The sequence below is a fragment of the Hypanus sabinus genome, unplaced genomic scaffold, assembly GCF_030144855.1.
Source record: "Hypanus sabinus isolate sHypSab1 unplaced genomic scaffold, sHypSab1.hap1 scaffold_384, whole genome shotgun sequence".
In the NCBI taxonomy this organism is placed as follows: Eukaryota; Metazoa; Chordata; class Chondrichthyes; order Myliobatiformes; family Dasyatidae; genus Hypanus; species Hypanus sabinus.
Window position 1 is genome coordinate 389,351 of NW_026781274.1, and position 22,803 is coordinate 412,153.

The following is a 22,803-nucleotide window of genomic DNA, read 5'->3' on the forward strand; positions in this document are numbered from 1 at the left end:
AAATAGGTTGAGAATTACAGTAGGAAGCAAGAATACGGTGTTGGAAAAATAAATCCTCCATGATTGATTATGGAGCAGACTAGAATGACTTAATCATAATTCTCCTGCTATAAATTATGACTTGTATCTTATGCCATGACTGAGCAATGACTTCCTTGTATTCCATCACAAACAAGAGAAAATCTTCAGATGCTGGAAATCCAAGCAACACCCACAAAATGCTGGAGGATCAAAGCAGCTGGAAGAGGGGAGCGTCTACATCCAGATGCTGCCTGGCCTGATGAGTTCCTCCAGCATTTTGTGTCTGTTCTTTTGTTTCCCATGTCAGGCTTTGTAAAGTTTGAGGGACAGTTACACATTTCATCACTCGGCTCATGATATGTGCATTCAAAATTTAAATTTCAGGTTACTGCTTTGTTCTCGTTTGTAATAGTTACATACTTCATTATCTGTCTGGTTAAAGTTAGACTTGTGGTGAGAGGTTTATTAGAAGAAACGCCCATACGGGAAAAAAACGCAACTGAAGACGAGGGAACAGCAACAAGTGGACCAGTCCGAAGATTGAGAGCATCGACTGGAGAGAACCCTTCTGACTCCGAGATACCATTGATTCAGCCAGGAGAAAGTTTGGTGAGTCTCATTTACTCTAACACGGATCCTTTAGACATTACATTTCTTTACCAAGGAAGGTGGGAAATAGCTGGAGTGACACTGAATAAACTTTGAAGTGCCAGTTATGCCAGTTGATAAATCAGTCCAGATCTGCTAATGTGCTGTCAGCGTCAGCTCTGGGAAGCCACACACATTCCTCATATTGTTTGCTAATTTCAAACTTATCAGTTCTGATGTCTCCTTGCTTGCCTGTGTTACGTCATAATAATCTCAAAATGCGTTTAGAATTTCCTCCCTTTATAAGACGCCGCAGCTGCTTCCTGCAGTAGTGATTGCAGAATGCCAACACGCCACATGCTTTCTTAACAACACCGTCAATGCGTGCAGCAGATTTGAGCGTTCTATCGACACAGACATCAAGATCTCACTGATCCTCCACATTGCCAAATGTCTTACCATTAGTATTATATTTTGTCTTCAAATTTGACCTACCGAAATGAACCACTTCACGCTTATCAGCATTGAACTCCATCTGCCACCGCTGCCCAGTTCTGCATCCTATCGATGCTGCAGACGATCCACAACACACCCCCCTTTTCTGTCTTACTAACCCATCCTTCAACTTCCTCATCCAGGTCATTTGTAAAAATCACAAATAGAAGGGGCCGCAGAACAGATCCCAAAATAACACTATTAGTCGCCATCATCCAGACAGAACACCCTAAAACCGCCCTTTGCCTTCTGTGCAAACAGTGGTGGAGGCGATCGTTGGGTATATTGTTATGGATTTCTAAATAGGTTGAGAATTATAGCAGGAAGCAAGAATACGGTGTTGGAAAATAATCCTCCATGATTAATGATGGAGCAGACTAGAAAGACTTTATCACATAATTCTACTCCTATATATTATGACTTGTATCTTATACCATGACTGAACGATGACTTCTTTGAATCCCATGAAGAACAATAGAAAATCTTCAGATGCTGGAAATCCAAGCAACACACACAAAATGCTGGACTAACCGAGCAGGCCGGGCAGCATCTATGCAAGAGAGTACCGTCGACATACAGATGTTGTCCGGTCTGAGGAGTTCCTCCAGCATTTTGTGTCTGTTCTTTGGTATCCCATGTCAGGCTTTGTAAAGAGTGAGGGGCAGTTTCGGAATTCTTTACTAGGATTATCTGCGTTCAAGATTTAAATTCCAAGTTACTGCTTTGTTCTCGTTTGTTGTAGTAACATACATCGTTATCTCTCTAGTTAAAGTTAGACCTGTGATGAGAGGTTTATTGGCAGAAAAACCCACAACTGGAAGCAAACCACAACTGAAGACGAGGGAACATCAACAAGTGAACCAGCCCGAGGATTGAGAGAACCAACTGGACAGAACCCTTCTGACTAGGAGGTTCCATTGATTCAGTCAGGAGAAAGTTTGGTTACTCTCATTTACCCAAACACTGGTCCTTTAAACATTACATTTCCTTGCCAAGGAAGGTAGGAAATAGCTGGAGTGAGACTGAATAAACCAAGGATCAGAATCAGAATCAGAATCAGACTTTAATCGCCAAGTATCTGTGTACATACAAGGAATTTACTTCCGGCAGATGTTGTCTCTCTGCTCATAACAATAATAATGATAAATATAAATTAAAATATAGATTATACATACAAGTAGTGCAATCCAAGTAATAGTCAGCCGACAGTTAACCGGCAGTTAACTGTTCAGCAAAGTGAACGCAGTAGGGAAAAAACTTCTCCAGTGCCTATTAGTCTTAGCCTAGAGGGATCTGAAGCGCCTACCAGATGGAAGCAGTTCAAACAGTCCGTGCGCAGAATGGGAGGAGTCCTTTATGATGTTCCCCGCCCTCTTCTTCAACCTGGAAGAGTACAGGTCCACAATAGAGGACAGAGAGGCTCCAATGATGCGCTCGGCAGTCCTCACTGTGCGCTGTAGTCTGGTTCTATCCTGCTTGGTGGCGGCTCCAAACCACACAGTGATGGAGGTGCACAGGACAGACTCAATGACTGCAGTGTAGAACTGCAGCAGCAATTCCTGAGGCAGACCATATTTCCTCAAGAGCCGCAGGAAGTACAGCCGCTGCTGGGCCTTCTTCAGGATGGAGGTGATGTTCTGTTCCCACTTCAGATCCTGAGAGATGGTGGTTCCCAGAAACCTGAAGTTTTCCACGGTGGACACAGGGCTGCCGAGGACTGTGAAGGGGGACATAACGGGGGGATGTCTCCTGAAATCCATTATCATCTCCTTTGTCTTGAGCGTGTTCAGCTCCAGATTGTTCCGACTGCACCAGAGTGCCAGTTGGTCCACCTGCTGTCGATATGCAGACTCATCACTGTTCTGGATGAGTCCGATGACGGTGGTGTCGTGTGCAAACTTCAAATGCTTTACATAGGGGTTGGAGGAGGTGCAGTCATTGGTGTAGAGGGAGAACAGCAGTGGAGAGAGGACACACCCCTGGGGGGCGCCGGTGTTGGTGATTCGAGTATCCGAGGTGACATTTACGTCAGTTGCAATCATTCCAAATCTGCTAATGTGCTGTCAGCATCAGCTCTGGGAAGCCACACACATCCCTCATATTGTTTTCTCATTTTAAACTTGTCACTTCTGATGTTTCGTTGCTTGTCTGCGTTACATTATAATAATCTCAAAACGCGTTGAGAATTTCCTCCCTTTACAAGACGCCGCAACTGTTTCCTGCTGCAGTGATTGCAGAAATGTGGAATTACCATATCGTCGTGCAAGCCTCTGCGAAGAGCAAACCGTCTTGAAGCGAAATGTCCCAGCACCACATTTCTTTCAGTCCTAACTAAAAAATGCCAACCAATAATTTACATTTACATACCCTGTCGTCATCGAGTACTTTTCTACCAATAAATTGTCAGAACCTACGAATCTGTGATTAAGCAGAAATAAGTATTGCAATGTTCCCGTATGACCCTGTACCAAAGGCATGGGTTATATCTGTACTTGAGATGAATGAATGTCCTTGCAGCCAGGACTGCTAAAACTGCCGGTATCGGTTTAAACTCAGTCATTTCGGGATGGGAAGTAGCGTGTTGGGTCAGATAATGAAGCTGTTGATATTATGTATATCCAATGTTCGGAGAGACTGTGGGAGGTTTGGCTGTGGACAGGGCATCGTGTAGTGAAAAGCAGCAAGAGTTTCCGCTCCCCTTCTCCACCCCACTCACCCTCTCACCGCCCTATTTTTTTTAGCCGGTGTTAATCGCAGGAGTTCGGAATTCTTTCTACTCACTGAACAGTGAAATTAAAGCCTGAAGTTAATTAAAGCCTGTAAATCCCAGTTTATTTAAAAAGAGTGGGTTTGAAGTGTTATTGAGATGAACATGGGGGAATGAGAAACGAAAGTTTAAATCAGATCAGCAGCAGTTTCGGAGGGCCGAGTGGTCCACTTATGCGGTTGGTGTGTTTATTAGAAAAGTTCTGACAGTTCAATCAGAGTAAGTCAATATAACTTCTGCATATTAATTGTATTGTGGAACTGAAAAGAAACACTGCATTGATTAAGTATATGCATCGAGATTTGTGCGTTAATGTTGCACCCTAACGGGTTGCGGATCAACCGTGACTCATTCGGTGAACGGTACGGGACCGAGGGATGTGCTCTCCGTTCCCTGTTACTGACTCTACAGTCTCCCCATCTACCGCGCAAACCAGCCCACTGCCCACGCGCGCCCTGTCGCGAAGCTTTGTCACGCTCGAGCTCCCGGGCTGGCGTTGAGACGATTTCAGCATTCAGCGCGTGACCGGTATCTCTCGTAAAGTGACGTGCGATTTACCTGTCTCTCATTGGTGACAGCAAATGCCATTTTAGCATACCAACCAATCAGGATATGAGCTTTTTCATTAACGAGTTCCCTCCGTAGACCCCGCCATATATTTACTACCCTAACGAGTGGGAAAGATGCAAAAAGCTAATTTATTTAATGCCACTCTTCCGCTCCAAGGAGTTTGCGGATCTGTAAGGGCGGTGGATTGAAGTTCACTCAAACTATTCTCATCAGACACGCTCCCCAATCCAGACAACATCCTTGTAAATCTCTTCTGCGCTCTTTCTATGGCATCCATGACGTTTCCTGTAGTGAGGTGAACAGAACTGAACACAGTACTCCCAAGTGAAGTCTAATCAAGGATTTGTATAGCTGTAACATTACCTCACGATCTTGAACTCAATCCCATGGCTGATGAATGCAAACACACCATCTGCTTTCTTATCAACACTGTCAACGTGTGCAGCAGTTTTAAGCGTTCTATCGACACAGACCTCAAGATCTCTCTGATCCTCCACATTGCCAAAAGTCTTACCATTAATATTACCGATGGTACTGAGGTAGGAGATGTTGTGAATAATGAGGTGGGTTTTCAAAGCTTGCAGGGAGATTTATGCCGGTTAGAAGAATGGGCTGAACGTTGGCAGATGGAGTTTAATGCTGAGAAGTGTGAGGTTCTACACTTTGGCAGGAAAAATCCAAAGAGAACATACAGGGTAAATGGTAGGGCATTGAGGAATGCAGAGGAACAGAGAGATCTAGGAATAACAGTGCATAGTTCCCTGAAGGTGGAGACTCATGCAGATAGGGTGGTGAAGAAGGCATTTGGAACGCTGGCCTTTATAAATCAAAGCATTGAGTACAGAAGTTGGGATGTAATGTTAAAATTGTACAAGGCAATGGTAAGGCCAAATTTGGAGTATTGTGTACATTTCTGGTCACCAAATTATAGGAAAGATATCAATAAATTAGAGAGAGTGCAGAGACGATTTACTAGGATGTTACCTGGATTTCAGCACTTAAGTTACAGAGAAATGTTAAACAAGTTATTCATTGGAGCGTAGAAGGTTGAGGGGGGATTTGATCTAGGTATTTAAAATTTTGAGAGGGATAGATAGAGTTGACGTGAATAGGCTGTTGCCATTGAGAGTAGGGGAGATTCAAACGAGAGGACATGATTTGAGAGTTAGGGGGCAGAAGTTTAAGGGAAACACGAGGAGGTATTTCTTTACTCAGAGAGTGATAGCTGTGTGGAATGAGCTTCCTGTAGAAGTAGTAGAGGCCAGTTCAGTTGTGTCATTTAAGGTAAAATTGGATAGGTATATGGACAGGAAAGGAGTGGAGGGTTATGGGCTGAGTGCGGGTAGGTGGGACTAGGTGAGATTAAGAGTTCGGCACGGACTAGGAGGGCCGAGATGGCCTGTTTCCGTGCTGTGATTGTTATATGGTTAATATTATATTCTGTCTTCAAATTTGACCTATGGAAATCAACCACTTCACGCTTATCAGTATTGAAGTCCATCTGTCACTTCTCTGCCCAGTTCTGCATTCTATCGATGCTGCATCTGACAACCCTGCAGACGATCCACAACACTCCCAACTTTTGTGTCATCAGCAAATTTACTAACCCATCCTTCAACATCCTCATCCGGGTCAGTTGTAAAAATCACAAAGAGAAGGGGTAACAGAACAGATCCTAACGGAACACTATTAGTCACCATCATCACTGTAGAAAATGAACTATCTACAACCGTCCTTTGCCTTCTGTGGGTATGCCAGTTCTGGATTCACAAAGTAACGTCTCGTTAGATCCATACCTCCGTCTTTTCTTAATGAGCTTTCCATGGGGAACCTTAGCTAACTTTTTACTGAAATCAATATGCAGTACTTCCACTGCTCTACCTTCATCAATGTTTTTTGTTACATCCTCAACGAATTCAATCAGGTTCATAAGGCGTGACCTGCCCTCGGCAAAGCCGTGCTGACTATCCCTAATCAGATTATGTCTCGCCAAATTCTCATAAACCCTGCCTCTCAGGATCTTCTCTAAATTTTGCCCACCACTCAAGTAAAACTCACAAGTCTATAATTTCCTGAGTTATCTCTACTCCCTTTCCTGAACAAGGGAACAGCGTTTGCAAACTTCCAATCCTCTGGTACTTGTCCACTCCTTATTGCTGATGCAAAGATCATCGCCAGAGGCTCAGCAATCTCCTCCCTCGCTTCCCATAGTACATCTCATCCGGTCCCAATGACTTATCGAACTTAGCGACTTTCAAAAGCTCCAGCACATCCTGTTTCTTAAAATTTATGCACTCAAGCATTTCAATCCACTGTAAGTCATTCCCACAACTTCCAAGGTCCTTTTCACTTGTGAATACTGAAGCAAAGTATTCAAAATGTACATCAAAATATTTTAACTGATCGGCTGATTGAGATGCAGCTGTTGAGAATGTAGAGGTGAATGCTAACCAAACCAAGTTGCCTTTACTGGCGACCCCACGGATTTGTTATAGACAATAAACAATAGGTGCAGAATTAGTCCATTCGGCCCCTCGAGCCTGCACCGCCATTTTGAGATCATGGCTGATAAACTACTATCAATACCCGGTTCCTGCCTTGTCCCCATATCCCTTGATTCCCCGATCCATAAGAGACCTATCTAGCTCCTTCTTGAAAGCATGCAGAGAATTTGCCTCCACTACCTTCCGAGGCAGTGCATTCCAGACCCCACAACTCTCTGGGGGAAGAAGTTCTTCCTTCACTCTGTTCTAAATGACCTACCCCTTATTCTCAAACCATGCTCTCTGGTACTGGAATCTCCCAGCATCTGGAACATATTTCCTGCCTCTATCTTATCCAATTCCTTAATAAACTTATATGTTTCAATCAGATCCCCTCTCAATCTCCTTAATTCCAGCGTGTACAAGCCAAGTCTCTCTAACCGCTCTGCTTAAGACAGTACAGACATCCCAGGAATTAACCACGTGAATCTACACTACACTTCCTCTGCAGCCAGGATGTCCTTCCTTAACCCTGGAGACAAATACTGTACACAATACTCCAGGTGTGCTCTCACCAGGGCTCTGTACAAATGCAAGAGGATTTCCCTGCTCTTCTACTCAATTCCCTTTGTAATAAGGGGCAACATTCCATTAGCCTTCTTCACTGCCTGCTGCACTTGCTCATTCACGTTCAGTGACTGATGAACAAGGATTCCTAGATCTCTTTGTATTTCTCTCTTACCTAACTCTACACCGTTCAGATAATAATCTGCCTTCCTGTTCTTACTCCCAAAGTAGATAACCACACACTTATTCACACTAAACGTCATCTGCCAAGTTTCTACCCACTCACCCAGCCTATCCAAGTCACCCTGAATTCTCCTAACATCCTCATCACATGTCACACTGCCACCCAGCTTAGTATCATCAGCAAATTTGCTGATGTTACTTTCAATGCCTTCATCCAAATCGTTGACGTAAATTGTGAACAGCTGTGGTCCCAATACCGAGCCCTGTGGCACCCCACTAGTTACCACCTGCCATTAAGAGAAATCTCATTCACCGCTACCCTGTGCTTTCTATCTGCCAACCAGTTTTCCATCCACGTCAATGTCTTCCCCCCGATGCCCAGAGCTTTGATTTTCCACACCAATCTCCTATGTGGAAACTTATCAAATGCCTTCTGAAAATCGACGTACACTACATCCACTGGATCTCCCCCGTCTAATTTTCTGGTTACATCCTCGAAAAACTCCAACAGATTAGTCAAGCATGATTTACCCTTGGTAAATCCATGCTGGCTCGGCCCAACCCTATCATTGCTATGTAGATATGCCACTACTTCATCCTTAATAATGGACATTAGCATCTTCTCCACCACCGATGTCAGGCTGACAGGTCGATATTTCTCTGTTTTCTCCCTCCCTCCTTTCTTAAAAAAGTGAGATAACATTAGCCATTCTCCAATCTTCAGGAACTTTTTCTGAATCTAAGGAACATTGGAAAATGATTACCAATGCATCCGCAATTTCCAGGGCCACCTCCGTTAGCACCCTAGGATGCAGACCATCTGGAACTGGGGATTTGTCAGCCTTCAGTCCCATTAGTCTTCTCATCACCATTTCCTTCCTAATGTCAATCTGTTTCATTTCCTCTGTTACCCTATGTCTTTGGCCCATCCATACATCTGGGAGATTGCTTGTGTCTTCCTTACAGAAAACAGATCTAAAGTACTCATGAAATTCTTTAATCATTTCTCTGTTTCCCATAACAATTTCAGCCAATTCATTCTTCAAGGGCCCAACATTGTTCTTAACTATCTTCTTTCTCTTCATATAACTAAAAAAGCTTTTGCTATCTTCCTGTATATTCCTGGCTAGCTTGCGTTCGTACCTCATGTTTTCTCCCCGTATTGTCTTTTTAGTTAAGGTCTGTTGTTCCTTAAAATCTTCCCAATCATCTCTCCTCCCACTCACCTTAGCTCTGTGATACTTCCTTTCTTTTAATGCTATGCAATCTCTGACTTCCTTTGTCAACCACTGTGGCCCCTTTCCCCTCTTTGAATCCTTCCTTCTCTGGCGGATGAACTTATTTTGCACCTTGTGCATTATTCCCAAGAATACCTGCCATTGCTGTTCCACTGACTTTTCTGCTAGGCTATCCGTCCTGTCAACTTTGGCCAGCTCCTCCCTCATGGCTCCAGAGTTTCCCCTGTTCAACTGCAACACTGACACCTCCGATCTGCCCTTATCCTTCTCAAATTGCAGATAAGAACTGATCATATTATGATCACTACCTCCGAATGGGTCCCTTACTGCAAGATCGCTTATCAAATCCTGTTCATTACATAACACTAAATCCAGAATAGTCTTGTCCCTGGTCGGCTCTCGTACAAGCTGTTCCAAGAATGCACTCTACAAACTCCCTATCCTGTGGTCCAGCACCAACCTGATTCTCCCAGTTCACCTGCATGTTGAAATCCCCCGTAACTACTGCGACATTACCTTTGCATGGCCTCCCCTCAGCTCCCGTGATGATCGTTACAAATGTCAGTGATATGTATTCGATCCGTGATTAGCAATCAGCAAATGTACAACCTTGAAGCGATGAATCTGAAGTGTAGCCAAGTGTAGGTTCAGCATATTTGAGAGGATAATAACAACAGATATGTTACCCGTCAGTCCCAAGCAGTGTACCACATGAAACAAAGCTCAAATATGTAATTGATTCCCTTCGCATTTACCACACCCCGACTGGTGCGAACAGTTACCATAAAAAGCATAATAAATAAAGAACGCAGAATACAATGCGGATAGAGAACAGATATATGGCTCCTACAGACAGGCTCAGTTCTGATACAGGGCCTTCCACCTGAAATATTAATATACTGTCTGTCTTGTTGAATAATTCCAGCATTTTGTTGTATTTATGTCAAAGCTTCTTTTCCTAGCTTACTGTTTCGGATGTATGGTGGGTCTACATTGTGCTTAACAAGGTGCCATGTTATTACCTGATAACAGCCAGATGATTTGTTCAAAGAAATCCTGACCAAGTTCAGGTGATAATAATGGCCTTAAAATCCTGCCCGAGAAAATGTCGTGGTTCAGGACAAGATGTTCTGTTGTTATGTGTGACGTTGCATTGTTCGGGAAGTCAGAGTGATTCTATGTAGACTCAAACCATATTTTGCCAGAGGTGTCAATCCCAGATGATGTTAAACTGCAAGGAGACGGTGAGTTTCAGGTGTGACTGAGAAATCTGGATAATTCATTGACGAGAGGAATAGATGTCCCATTGGTCAGCAGAAATGTTTCACCCCACACTGCTGCAAAACTTGCCCATTACCACCAGTTATAGGAGGACCAAAGCAGTGGGCTCTGTCTGCTCACTCTGCCTCGCCATTCTATTGACACATCACTCCCAGTACAGGGCACAAGATTGGTTCCTAAAATGGAATTGCCTGCAATATTGCTAGTAGAAACTCTGGAGAATCCTGGCCCAATCTACGATCCATGCATAGATCGATAATGGACATTGTGTGTCTGTGGGTGGATGGGCATAGGAAGATCAGGTCATGACACGTCTTCAGTGGACAAACCCAAGACGTCTGGAAGTGCTTACCTCAGTTTAAAAACAAAACAGTGTTCTCCTTTACACCCCAGTGATTGTTTGACCCTCCTGTTATTTATTTGTTTTTGTTACAGAGCAACAGAAACTGATCATACCTGTCCTCAAAATGGGCCAAGGTAGAAGCAGGGGAAAAGCTCCAGTGACGTCAGCATCAGGAAAGGGCACAGGTATTTTGGCGAATTATTTTAATTTATAAACAGTCTACTGATTCTGTGTCTGGGTTTAATTCAACATTGGCAATTAACAAGATGTTTGTGAAAACTGAGCAGAGAGATGAGAGAGAGAGTTAACATCTCTGGGGGAACCACACTCACACGTGAAAGGAGGACATTTGCCGTCTGCTCCTGCTCTTCTAACAGATTGTGATGCACATTAAAATAGCGAGTTTCTCCAGAAGACAAGACATTCTGCAGATGTTGATCAGTTTGAGCAACACAGACACAAAAGATTTGCAGAACATAGCAATTCAGGCAGCATCCATGGAGAGGAATAAACATTTGACGTTTTGGATCAGGACCACAAGGAACAGAATGTAATGTGGAAATATCTGGAATTTTTGTCCCCTCATTTCCATTCCGATGAAGGTCATTGGCTCAAAACGTTGACTGTTTATTCTCCTCCATAGATGCTGCCTGATCTGCAGAGAACTTCCAGCATTTTGTGAGATATTCTAGTGATTTGCTGAAGAAGGAATTGACCAGGCAGACACTAACCCAGAGCCAAGCGGTGGTGATGGGCAGTACTAGGAAAGAGATGGTGATGGGTTACTATATATTCAAGAGTAAACAGAGGTATAATCCCGGGGATAAAAAAAGAGCAGCCTTCAACAGATGCAGCTACATAAAGTGCACAAAACAGTGCAGGGCAGTACAATAAAAAATAAACAATTCAACCCCAGGAGACTGACTCTCTCTGGCCACTCCATCGATGCCTCTCATAATTTTGTATACCTGTGTGAGGGTTCCATTCAGCTTCTGATGATCCAGAGAAAACAATCCAATTTTATCCAGTCCCGCATGATAGCACATGCCCCCTAAACCAGGCAGCATCCTGGTAAACCTCTTCTGCTCACTCTCTAAAGCCTTAACATCCCTCTGGTTGTGGGGCAATCGGTACGTGACGCAGTGGCCGAGATGAGGCTGAGGCGGAGTTCATAAAGTTGAAACTTGACCTCTGTTTCCACCAACGGTTGTAATTTGTGACGGGCGGTTCAGTTGTTGAACCACGAGGATCTGCCCAGGTAAATACTGGCACTGTGACAGAGAACACAGTGAGACACAGGGAAACGTGTTTGCTAGAGGGAGAGTTTTCACAGGACATTTTGAGGAAAGAGGCGAAAGCTGGCGAGTTTCAGGAAAGTGGTCACACCGCTCCAGGGCCTGCAACTAGAGATCTGGGATCTATACTACGGCGTCTGGGTGGTGAAGAGAGCGATCTGGAGAATGGAACAAAAACAACATATTCCTTCACACGAAAAAGTCAAAACCTTCTGCTGCCAGCCATTACCCCTCCTGAACAGCCTCATCCTGAACCATTTTCTAAACTCCCCCAGTTCCTGCAGATTATCTTTTCTTAGTTTAGGCATCCAGGAAAGTTCCAGACACAGAATAGTAATATTAGCATAACTTTAATTAGAAAAGCAGGTAACATCCCAACTGGTCTGTTCAGCCACAGAGCAGCAGATGAACCCCGCTGTGTTCACATCTGCACTCCCTAGTGCAAACACTGCTACAGTGTTAGAGAGGGTGAGACTGGGGGACATATTCCTCAGCTCAGTCCACAGAAGCTGAAATTCCTGTCTGCCGGTGTTGTGTGAGGGACACTGTGGAAGGGTGAGAGATGGGAATTAGGACAGAGAAGCCGAGGGTTGTGGGATCGCGGCAAGGAAGGTGCAAAGGACTGGAAATATCTATAAATAATATTGCAGTTAGTTAAATTGTGACTGTCTGGATGGGAAGCTCACTCCATCCATAAGCCCATCATATCTATGAAAATGGAGCCCGGGGCAGTGCATGGGCTCAAGAGATTGTAAGACATCGTCATCGCAGACTGAGTTGAATCACCCAACTGCACATTCAACACAGGAGAGAGGGTAGGAAAGAAAAATATCACAAAACGTATTAATATTGCATCAGACCATGTTTTATCTGATTATTCGAAGCAAACAGAAATACAAGAAATCTCAGCCAGAACCCTGGTTCAGTCTCTTTCACTTACAGGAACAAATTCCAGAGGTGATAATTTAATTATGGTACCAGAGATAGACCAATCAGGAAGTTTACAAACTACTCACGTCTCTGTCACCTCTGTTAATGCTGTTCCAGTCCACATCCGCTCAATGAAACCCCTCAGTTTTCCTGCACCATGAATTTGGTAAATCGCTGCAGGCCTGTTCGTCACTATTCCTCATGTTGTTTGCCGAGGGAACAGACGCGACAGTGAAATTCTCAAACCTATTTCTGAATATGAAACAGATACACTCTCTGATTATTGAAGAACATAATTTCTACCACTGTCACATTCTCTAAAGTAAATATGTCCAGAATCAAAGATTTCCTCCGCTCCCTATCACAGACGAATACATTGAATAGAGACCGCTCACATACCTGACAGGGTCCTGAAACACTGTAAGACCCCACACACACCTGACAGGGTCCTGACACACTGTGAGACCCCACACACACCTGACAGGGTCCTGACACACTGTGAGGCAAGAAAATCTGGAAAATCGGGATTTCTAAGAATCACACGCAAAATGTTTGAGGAACTCAGTGGGCCAGACATCAGCTATGGGAAAGAATAAAGTGTCGACGTTTTGGGAAGGGTTCACCCCGTAACGTAGATTTCCATTGTTGCTGCCTGAACTGTTGAATTCTTATAGCAGCTTGTGTATGTCTCTACTCACGGATGGATTTATAATATCCAATGTATCAAATATTTCTTTACACACCTAACTCCACGTGACACCACTTTCAATCAATTAATTTCCTTGGGGTCGTATCCATGTTCCTCAGTGCACAACTCACTGCCCTGTCTTTCGCCGTGAAATTCCTTCTCTGATCTGTCCTTCCAAATTGTAACACTTCTGTGTGTCTATTTCGGATTGTGTTCGGCGACGTGCTGCATAGAAACCCCGTCTCCAGGATTCAGAGAGAAATTTGCTGTCCATTAGATGTCCAATAATGTCTTTAATTTTCCCCATTTTCCTTCATAGACCTCAGAGTAATCACCGAGCTCCTGGCAATCTGTGACGATTTCCAGCTGCTGCAGCTGACGGTCTTCTACCGGGACAGGCTGGAGCAGGCGATGGAAGGAGGGGTGCACGGAATGAGCCTGGCGTTAACGGCCAAGAATCAGTTCAGTGGAGAGGAACATCGGGTGAGTGGGAGGGAGAATGGGTTTGAATTTTCACACATCACAGCACTGATAGGAGTCGGAACTCTGATTCATCAGAATATCAAGGCATAAAAACAAATCACAAGTATATATAATTTTTTTTTAATGTGAATCTCAACCAATGATTGAAAGAGTTGTAATACCCCTTCTGGCGGCTCAATGTTCAGTAAACGAGTTTAAATGCAAATACAGCATGAAATTTTATTTCATGAATGCTGTACAGTATGACGGCAGGATGTCAGTGAGAACTGTGGCATTATCAGTGAATGACGCAGGAGCTCGAGTGTGCTCTGTTGTGGTTGAGGATGATTGTGTTATTGGGAAAGTGAGGAGGCATGGGTTCCGATGGAACATTGTTTTGTGGATCCAGAACTGGCTTGCCCACAGAAGGTAGAGGTCTGGGATCCTTACTGTTTTTGACTTTTATAAATGACCTGGACGAGGAAGTGGAGCAATGGGTTACTAAGTTTGCTGATGACACAAAGGTTGAAGGTTTTGTGGATAGTGTGGAGGGCTGTCAGAGGTTACAGCGGGACATTGATAGAACGCAAAACTGGGTTGAGAAATGGAAGATGGAGTTCAACCCAGATAAGTGTGTGGTGGTTCATTTTTGTAGTTCAAATATGATGGCAGAATATATTATTAATAGTAAGACTTGGCAGTTTGGAGGGTCTGTGAGATCTTGGTGTCCGTGAACATAGGACGCTCAAAGCAGCTGTGCAAGTTGACTCTGTAGTTAAGAAAGCGTACGATGTATTGGCCTTCATTAATCGTGGAATTGAATTTAGCAGCCGAGAGGTAATGTTGCAGCTGTTTGGACTCTGGTCAGACCCCAGTTGGAGTACTGTGCTCAGTTCTGGTCGCCTTACTACGGGAAGGATGTCGAAGCCATAGAAAGGGTGCAGAGGAGATTTACAAGGATGTTGCCTGAATTGGGGAGCGTGCCTTATGAGAATAGGTTGAGTGAACTCGGCCTTTTCTCCTTGGAGCAACGGAGGATGAGAGGTGACCTGACAGAGGTGTATAAGATGATGAGAGGCATTGATCATGTGGATAGTCAGTGGCTTTTTCCCGGGGCTGACGTGGTTGCCACAAGAGGACACAGGTTTAAGGTCCTGGGGAGTAGGTACAGAGGAGATGTCAGGGGTAAGTGTTTTACTCTGAGAGTAGTGAGAACGTGGAATGGGCTACCAACAACGGTGGTGGAGGTGTATACAATAGGGACTTTTAAGAGACTTTTGGATAGGTACATGGAGCTTAGAAAAATAGAGTGCTATAGGTAAGCCGAGTAATTTCTAAGGTAGGGACATGTTCGGCACAAGTTTGTGAGCCGAAGGGCCTGTATTGTGCTGTAGGTTTTCTATGTTTCAATGCAAACAGTGTGGATCGGGGAATACTGCCGTGTTGTAATGTGTAATCACTGAATAACCCTCCACCGAAAAAGGCAAAGGGCAGGAATCAGGCGTCAGACGGTAATCCGCTGTCATGTTGGACACTGGCGGACTGAGGAGATGAATCACATCATCTTTTCTGCAACATCTCCGAGACTGTTCACGCTGATACAAAAACCCTCCTGTCTTCTTTCCTCATCTGTGATCGTTACTTTCTGATTTTGTTTTACACCGTCAAATCCAGTGAGGAATTATTTATGGGTTTCGAGCCACGGTTACGAAGCGGTCACAGACCAGCCAGGATCTCACTGACTGGTGGTCCAGGTTCTCGGTAAATGTCCCTCCGTGTGCTCTGCTCTCAGAATGTACAGTCCATGTCCAGACAGGATCAGCACCCGTCCGGGTGACTGCTCAGTGTGATCCCGTTACAGAGCACATCATTTACTTCTCATTCTCTGTGTGAATCTGTCAGTCCCCAATATGTTCACTGTTACTCTTCACAGAAAATCTCTGATCTCGCTGATAAGGGAGAGCGGGCGGACAGTTCTAAACTCCTCCTGAGCCTGGTGATGGAGAAAGGCTCCCGCGCCCGGAGGGTGATGTGGGAAACCTTTGTGAAAATGCGGATTGGTGTCCCAAAGCTGGACAGAATACTGAAGGAAATACAGATGTATGGTGAGATAATATCAGAGATTAATTTAAATTTTGGTCGCAACATAGCACACTTTACAATTTTACAAAAATGATTTCCTCAATAAGCCATTGGGCAAATAAAATTGTGCTGAAACAGCTAACAAGTAAATCAAACAAACACAAACTCTAATCTCCCCTTCCTACAGCATGTCCACATGCCTCCATCTCCCTTATATCCATGTGCCCGTCCAAACGTCTCTTAAAAGCTTCTAATAATTTGCCTCTGCCATCTTACCAGACAGTGCGTTCCAGGCAGCCACAACTCTCTGATTTATATATAAAAAAAGCTGTCCCTCTCATCCTCCTTAATTCTATACGCCCCACCTTCAATATATTCCCTCTGGTAATAGACACTTCAACTGTGGGAAACCGATTCTCTTGTCCACTCTAACAATGCCTCTCGTAATCTTGTAAACCTGTGTCAGAGCTCTTCTCAGCCTCCGATGATCCACAGAAAACAAGCTAATATTATCCATCCTGTCATGATAGCACGTGCCCTCTGAACCGGCAGCATCCCGGTAAATCTCTTCTGCTCCCTCTCTAAAGCCTCAACATCCCTCCGGTAGTGGGGCGATCGGAACGGTACGCCAAAGCAGAGTTTATAAAGTTGGAAGTGGACCTCTGTTTCCACCGACGATTGTACTTTGACTCAGGTAATGTTAAGTTTCTCAAACCATTCAAACTGTCTCGGTTTATCGCTGCCTGTCAGGTTTCAGAGGCACCATTTGCCTGTTGAAGGCAATTTTCTGAAGTAGATAAACACAGGCGTAATTACCGAGAACTGAATGCCTCCAAAGCTGATCCAAGTTGAAACTGCACGAAAAACTCCAAATCAGACCTCGCGAACAACCCATACAACTCCAAGATGACATGCCAATTTCTCTGCTCAACAGAGACGAGAAAATCTGCAGATTCCGGTAATCTAAGCAATGCACACAAAATGCTGGAGGATCTCAGCAGGTCAGTCATCAGCTATGGGAATCAACGTTTCGGGAAGCGTCCCGACCTGCAACGTCGGCTGCATACACGTCTCCTTAGTTGCTGACCGCCTGCTGAATTTCTCCAGCATTTTCTGTGTCTATCCTCAACAGTTAGATTTATAACATCCAAAGCTTTCTTTACGACCCATCTGCAAGTGACACTACTTCAATTAATTAAATTCCTTTGGGTTGTATCTACTTTCTCAGTGCACTCTGTGGATTGTGTTCCGTCACCTGTTGCACAGAATCCCCGTCTTTCGGGTCCAGAGTGAAATTTGCTGACCAATAGATGTTCGGTATTGTCTTTAATTTTCTTAATTTTCTGTCAAAGGTCCGGGCTCAGTGATCACCGAGCTCCTGGCAAGCTGGGACGATTTCCAGCTGCTGCAGCTAACGGACTTCTACCAGGACAGGCTGGAGCAGGCGATGGAAGGAGGGGTGCACGGAGTGAGCCTGGCTTTAACGGCCGAGAATCAATTCAGCGGAGAGGAACATCGGGTGAGTGGGAGAGAGAATGGGTTTGAATTTTCACACATCACAGGACTGATGGGTGTCGCTGCTCTGACTCATCGCATAATAAAGCATAAAACAAATCAGAAATAAATTTATATTATTCTTAAAACTTTAAATCACAAGCAATGATAGAAAGAGGTGTAAATACCCCCAGTGGCAGCTGAATGTTCAGAGCAAGAGGAGCAGGTAACATTTGAAAGAGGTTGCAATAAATTATTTTAAATGGAATTCGATTTACTAGGAAGTTACCTGGGTTTCAGCAATTAAGTTACAGAGAAAGGTTTAACAAGTTAGGTCTCTATTCATTGGAGCGTAGAAGGTTGAGGGGGGATTTGATCGAGGTATTTAAAATTTTGAGAGGGATAGATAGAGTTGACGTGAACAAGCTGTTTCCATTGAGAGGAGGGGAGATTCAAACTAGAGGACATGATTTGAGAGTTAGGGGGCAGAAGTTTAAGGGAAACACGAGGGGGTATTTCTTTACTCAAAGAGTGATAGCTGTGTGGAATGAGCTTCCTGTAGAAGTGGTAGAAGCAAGTTCAGTTGTGTCATTTAAGGTAAAATTGGATAGGTATATGGACAGGAAAGGAGTGGAGGGTTATGGGCTGAGTGCGGGTAGGTGGGATTAAGGGTTCGGCACGGACTAGGAGGGCCAAGATGGCCTGTTTCCGTGCTGTGATTGTTATATGGTTATATGGTTATATGGAAATAGAAACATGGAAAATATAGAAAACCAACCGATGCCGGAGGACCATTCCACACACACACACCACTGAGAGTAAAAATATTACTCCTGACATCTCTGTACCTACACCCCAGCAGTTTAACCCTGTGCCCTCTTGTGGCAGCAATTTCAGCCCTGGGAAAAAAGGCTCTGACTATCAACACGATCAATGCCACTCATCATCTTATACAGCTCCATCAGGTCAACTCATCCGCCGTCTCTCCAAGGCAGTGTTCACTCAACCTATTCTCATAAGGCATGCTCCCCAATCCAGGCAACATCCTTTTAAATCTCCTCTGCACCCTTCCTATTGCTTCCACATCCTTCCTGTAGTGAGGCGACCAGAACTGAGCACAGTACTCCAAGTGGAGTCTGACCAGGGTCCTATATAGCTGCAACATTACCTCTCAGCTCCTAAATTTAATTCCACGATTGATGAAGGCCAATACACCGTACGCCTTCTTAACTACAGAGTCAACCTGCACAGCTGTTTTGAGCGTCCGATAGTCTCGGAACCCAAGATCCCTCCGAACCTCCACACTGCCAAGAGTCTTATCATTAATAGTATATTCTGCCATCATATTTGAGCTAACAAAATGAACCACTTCACAGTTATCTGGGTTGAACTCCAACTGCCACTTCTCAGCCCAGTTTTTGTGTGTCCCACTGTAAACTCTGACAGCCCTCCACAGTATCCACGACATCCCCAACCTCTCGGTCATTAAGTATGGTAGGAACTTCAATTTTGGGAAGAATATACACCTTGACGAAAGGGTGTCAGTGAGAACTGGGGCATCATCAGTGGGTGCCACAGGAGTTCGAGTGTGTTCTGTTCCGGGTGGAGATCATTCTGTTACTGTCTGTAACAGCAAACAGTGTGAATCTGGGAATACTGCCATGTTGTAATGTGCAATCACTGAATAAACCTCCACTGGAAAAGGCAAAGGAAAGGCATCAGGTGTCCGCTGTCATGTTGGACACTGGCGGTCTGAGGAGAAGAATCACGTCAACTTTTCCATATAACCGTATAACAATTACAGCACGGAAACAGGCCATCTCGGCCTTCCAGTCCGTGCCGAACACTTACTCTCACCAAGTCCTAGTGGCCCGCACTCATCCCATAACCTTCCATATACCTATCCAATTTTCCTGTCCATATACCTATCCAATTTTACTTTAAAAGACAATATCGAACCTGCCTCTGCCGCTTCTACTGGAAGCTCATTCCACACAGCTTCCACTCTTTGAGTAAAGAAATTTCCCCTCGGGTTACCCTAAAATTTTTGCCCCATAACTCTCAAATCATGTCCTCTTGTTTGAATCTCCCCTACTCTCAATAGAAAAAGCCCATGCACGTCAACTCGATCTATCCTACTCATAATTTTAAATACCTCTATCAAGTCCCCCTCAACCTTCTATGCTCCAAAGAATAAAGACCTTATTTGTTCAACCTTTCCCTGTAACTTAGGTGCTGAATCCCACATAATATTCTAGTAAATCTTCTCTATTCTCTCTATTTTGTTAACATCTTTCCTATAATTCAGTGACCAGAACTGTACACAATACTCCAAATTCGGCCCTACCGATGCATCGTACAATTTTAACATTACATCCCAACTCTTATACTCAATGCTCTGACTTATAAAGGCCAGCATACCAAAAGCTTTCTTCACAACCCTATCCCCATGAGATTGACCTTCAAGGCAGTATGCACCATTATTCCTAGCTCACTCTGTTCTACTGCATTCTTCAATGCCCTACCATTTAACATGTATGTACACTTTAGTTTATTCCTAACAAAATGTAGCTCCTCATACTTATCAACATTAAACTCCATCTGCCATCGTTCAGCCCACTCTTCTAACTGGCCTAAATCTCTCTGCAAGCTTTGAAAATCTACTTCATTATCCACAACGCCACCTACCTTGGTATCATCTGCATACTTACTAATCCAGTTTACCACCCTTTCATCCAGATCAGTAATGCATATGACAAACAACATTGGACTCAGTATATATCCCTGAGGCACACCACTAGTCACCGGCCTCCAACCTGACAAACAGTTATCCACCACTACTCTGCGGCATCTCGCATCCAGCCACGGTTGAATCCATTTGACTACTTCAATATTAATACCTAACGATTGAACATTCCTAACTAACCTTCCGTTCAGAAGTTTCTGCAACTACTCTGAGACTGTTCACGCTGTAATAAAATCCTTCCTCATTTCTTTCTACATCTGTGATCAATATTGTCGGTTTTACTCCCACAAATCCAGTGAGGAATTATTTATGGATTTTGAGCTACGTCAATGAAGCAGTCACAGACCAGCCAGGATCTCATTGACTGGTGGACCAGGTTCACGGTGAATGTCCCTCCGTGTGCTCTGCTCTCAGAATGTACAGTCCATGTCCAGACAGGATCAGCACCCGTCCGGGTGACTGCTCAGTGTGATCCCGTTACAGAGCACATCATTTACTTCTCACTCTCTGTGTGAATCTGTCAGTCCCCAGTATGTTCACCGTTACTCTTCACAGAAAATCTCTGATCTCGCTGATAAGGGAGAGCGGGCGGACAGTTCTAAACTCCTCCTGAGCCTGGTGATGGAGAAAGGCTCCCGCGCCCGGAGGGTGATGTGGGAAACCTTTGTGAAAATGCGGATTGGTGTCCCAAAGCTGGACAGAATACTGAAGGAAATACAGATATATGGTGAGATAATATCAGAGATTAACTTTAATTTTTATTGCAACTCAGCACACTTTAAAATTTTACAAAAATCATTTCACCAATTTGTTTAAATTCATACAGGTTGTGATCCTTCCCATCGACCAATTCCTGCTCAACCTTTACTAAAGATTCTCAGTGAGCTGAAAGGTAAGTGAACATGCATTGAGCATTGCAGAGAACAGCACAGGAATAAGCCAGTAGGCAAATAATATTGTGACGAAACAGCTTATAACTAAATCAAACAAACCTGAACTCTAATCTCTCCTTCCTTCACCATGTCCACATGCCTCCATCTTCCTTACGTCCTGGTGCCTGTCCAAAAGTCCCTTAAAAGCTTCTAATAATTTGCCTCGGCCACCTTACCAGGAAGTGCGTTCCAGTCAGCCACGACTGTCTGATTGAAAAAAAAATGCTGTCCCTCACATTGCCCTTCATTCTACACTCTCTCACCTTCAATATATTCCCTCTGGTAATAGATACTTCAACTGTGGGAAACCGATTCCTCTGTCCACTCTATTTTTGCCTCTCGTAATCTTGTAAACCTGTGTCAGAGCTCCTCTCAGCCTCCGATGAACCAGAAAAAGCAATCTAACTTCATCCAGCCTCTCATGATCGCACATGCCCTCTGAAACGGCAGCATCCCGGTAAACGCCTGCTGCTCCCTCTCTAAAGCTTCAACATCCCTCCGGTAGTGAGGCGATTGGAACGGTACGCAGTGGCCCAGATGAGGCTATAGTGGCGTTCATAAAGTTGAAACCTGACCTCTGTTTCCACCAACGGTTGTAATTTGCGTCGGGTGGTTCAGTTGTTGAGCCACAAGTATCTGAATAGGTACATATTGGCACTGTGACAGAGAACACAGTGAGACACAGGGAAACGTGTTTGCTAGCGGGAGAGTTTTCAAAGGACATTTTGTGGAAAGAGGCAGAGAGCTGGCGAGTTTGAAGAAAATGGTCACACCGCTCTGGGGCCTGCAACTACAGATCCCCACCCGAGTCTGAGTGGAGAAGGGGGCGATCTAGAGAATGAAAAAATAACATTATTCCTTCACATCAAAAAGTCAAAACATTCTTTTGCCAGCCACGGCCCCTTCCTGAAAAGCCTCGTCCTTAACTATTTTCTAAAATCCCACAGTTCCGGCAGATTATCTTTTCTTAGAGCTGGGCGTCCACTGAATTTCCAGTCACAGAATAGTAATAATAACATCACTTTAATTAGAAAAGCAGGTATGATCCCAACTGGTCTGTTCAACCACAGAGCAGCAGATGAACCCCGCTGTGTTCACATCTACACTCCCCAGTACAAACACTGATACAGTGTTAGAGAGGGTGAGACTGGGGGACATATTCCTCAGCTCAGTCCACAGAAGCTGAAATTCCTGTCAGCCGGTGTTGTGTGATGGACACTGTGGAAGGATGAGAGATGGGAATTAGGACAGGGAAACCGAGGGTTGTGGGATCGCGGCAAGGAAGGTGCAAAGGACTGAAAATATCTATAAATAATATTGCAATTAGTTAAACTGTGACCGTCTGGACGGGAAGCTCAGTACATCCATAAGCCCATCATGTCTGTGAAAATGGAGCCCGGGGCAGTACATGGTCTCGAGATGGTAAGGCTCCATCATCGCAGACTGAGTTCGATCACTCAACTGCACATTTAACAGAGGAGAGAGCGAAGAAAAGACAAATATCACAAAACTTATTGATATTGCATCAGCCTTATCTGATTATTCGAAGCTCTTAACATAAATATAGGGAATCTCGGCCAGAACCCTGGTTCACTCTCTCACACTTACAGGAACAAATCCCAAAGATGATAATTTAAC

The 22,803-nt window shown here is 44.2% G+C and overlaps 1 protein-coding gene across 2 annotated transcripts in view; it reads left to right on the forward strand.

The window, feature by feature from the left end:
* The first annotated feature begins 462 nt into the window (after positions 1-462).
* LOC132388701 (NACHT, LRR and PYD domains-containing protein 3-like) overlaps positions 463-22,803 on the forward strand; it is a 46,965-nt gene continuing 24,624 nt past the window's right edge. For both annotated transcript variants that reach the window (XM_059961070.1, XM_059961071.1), the window contains exons 1-7: positions 463-630; positions 10,629-10,721; positions 13,769-13,932; positions 15,845-16,016; positions 17,346-17,512; positions 20,789-20,960; positions 21,060-21,125. In XM_059961070.1, coding sequence (XP_059817053.1) covers positions 10,661-10,721; positions 13,769-13,932; positions 15,845-16,016; positions 17,346-17,512; positions 20,789-20,960; positions 21,060-21,125 — 802 coding nt within the window. In that variant the 5' untranslated portion in view covers positions 463-630; positions 10,629-10,660. The remainder of the gene's footprint in view (positions 631-10,628; positions 10,722-13,768; positions 13,933-15,844; positions 16,017-17,345; positions 17,513-20,788; positions 20,961-21,059; positions 21,126-22,803) is intronic.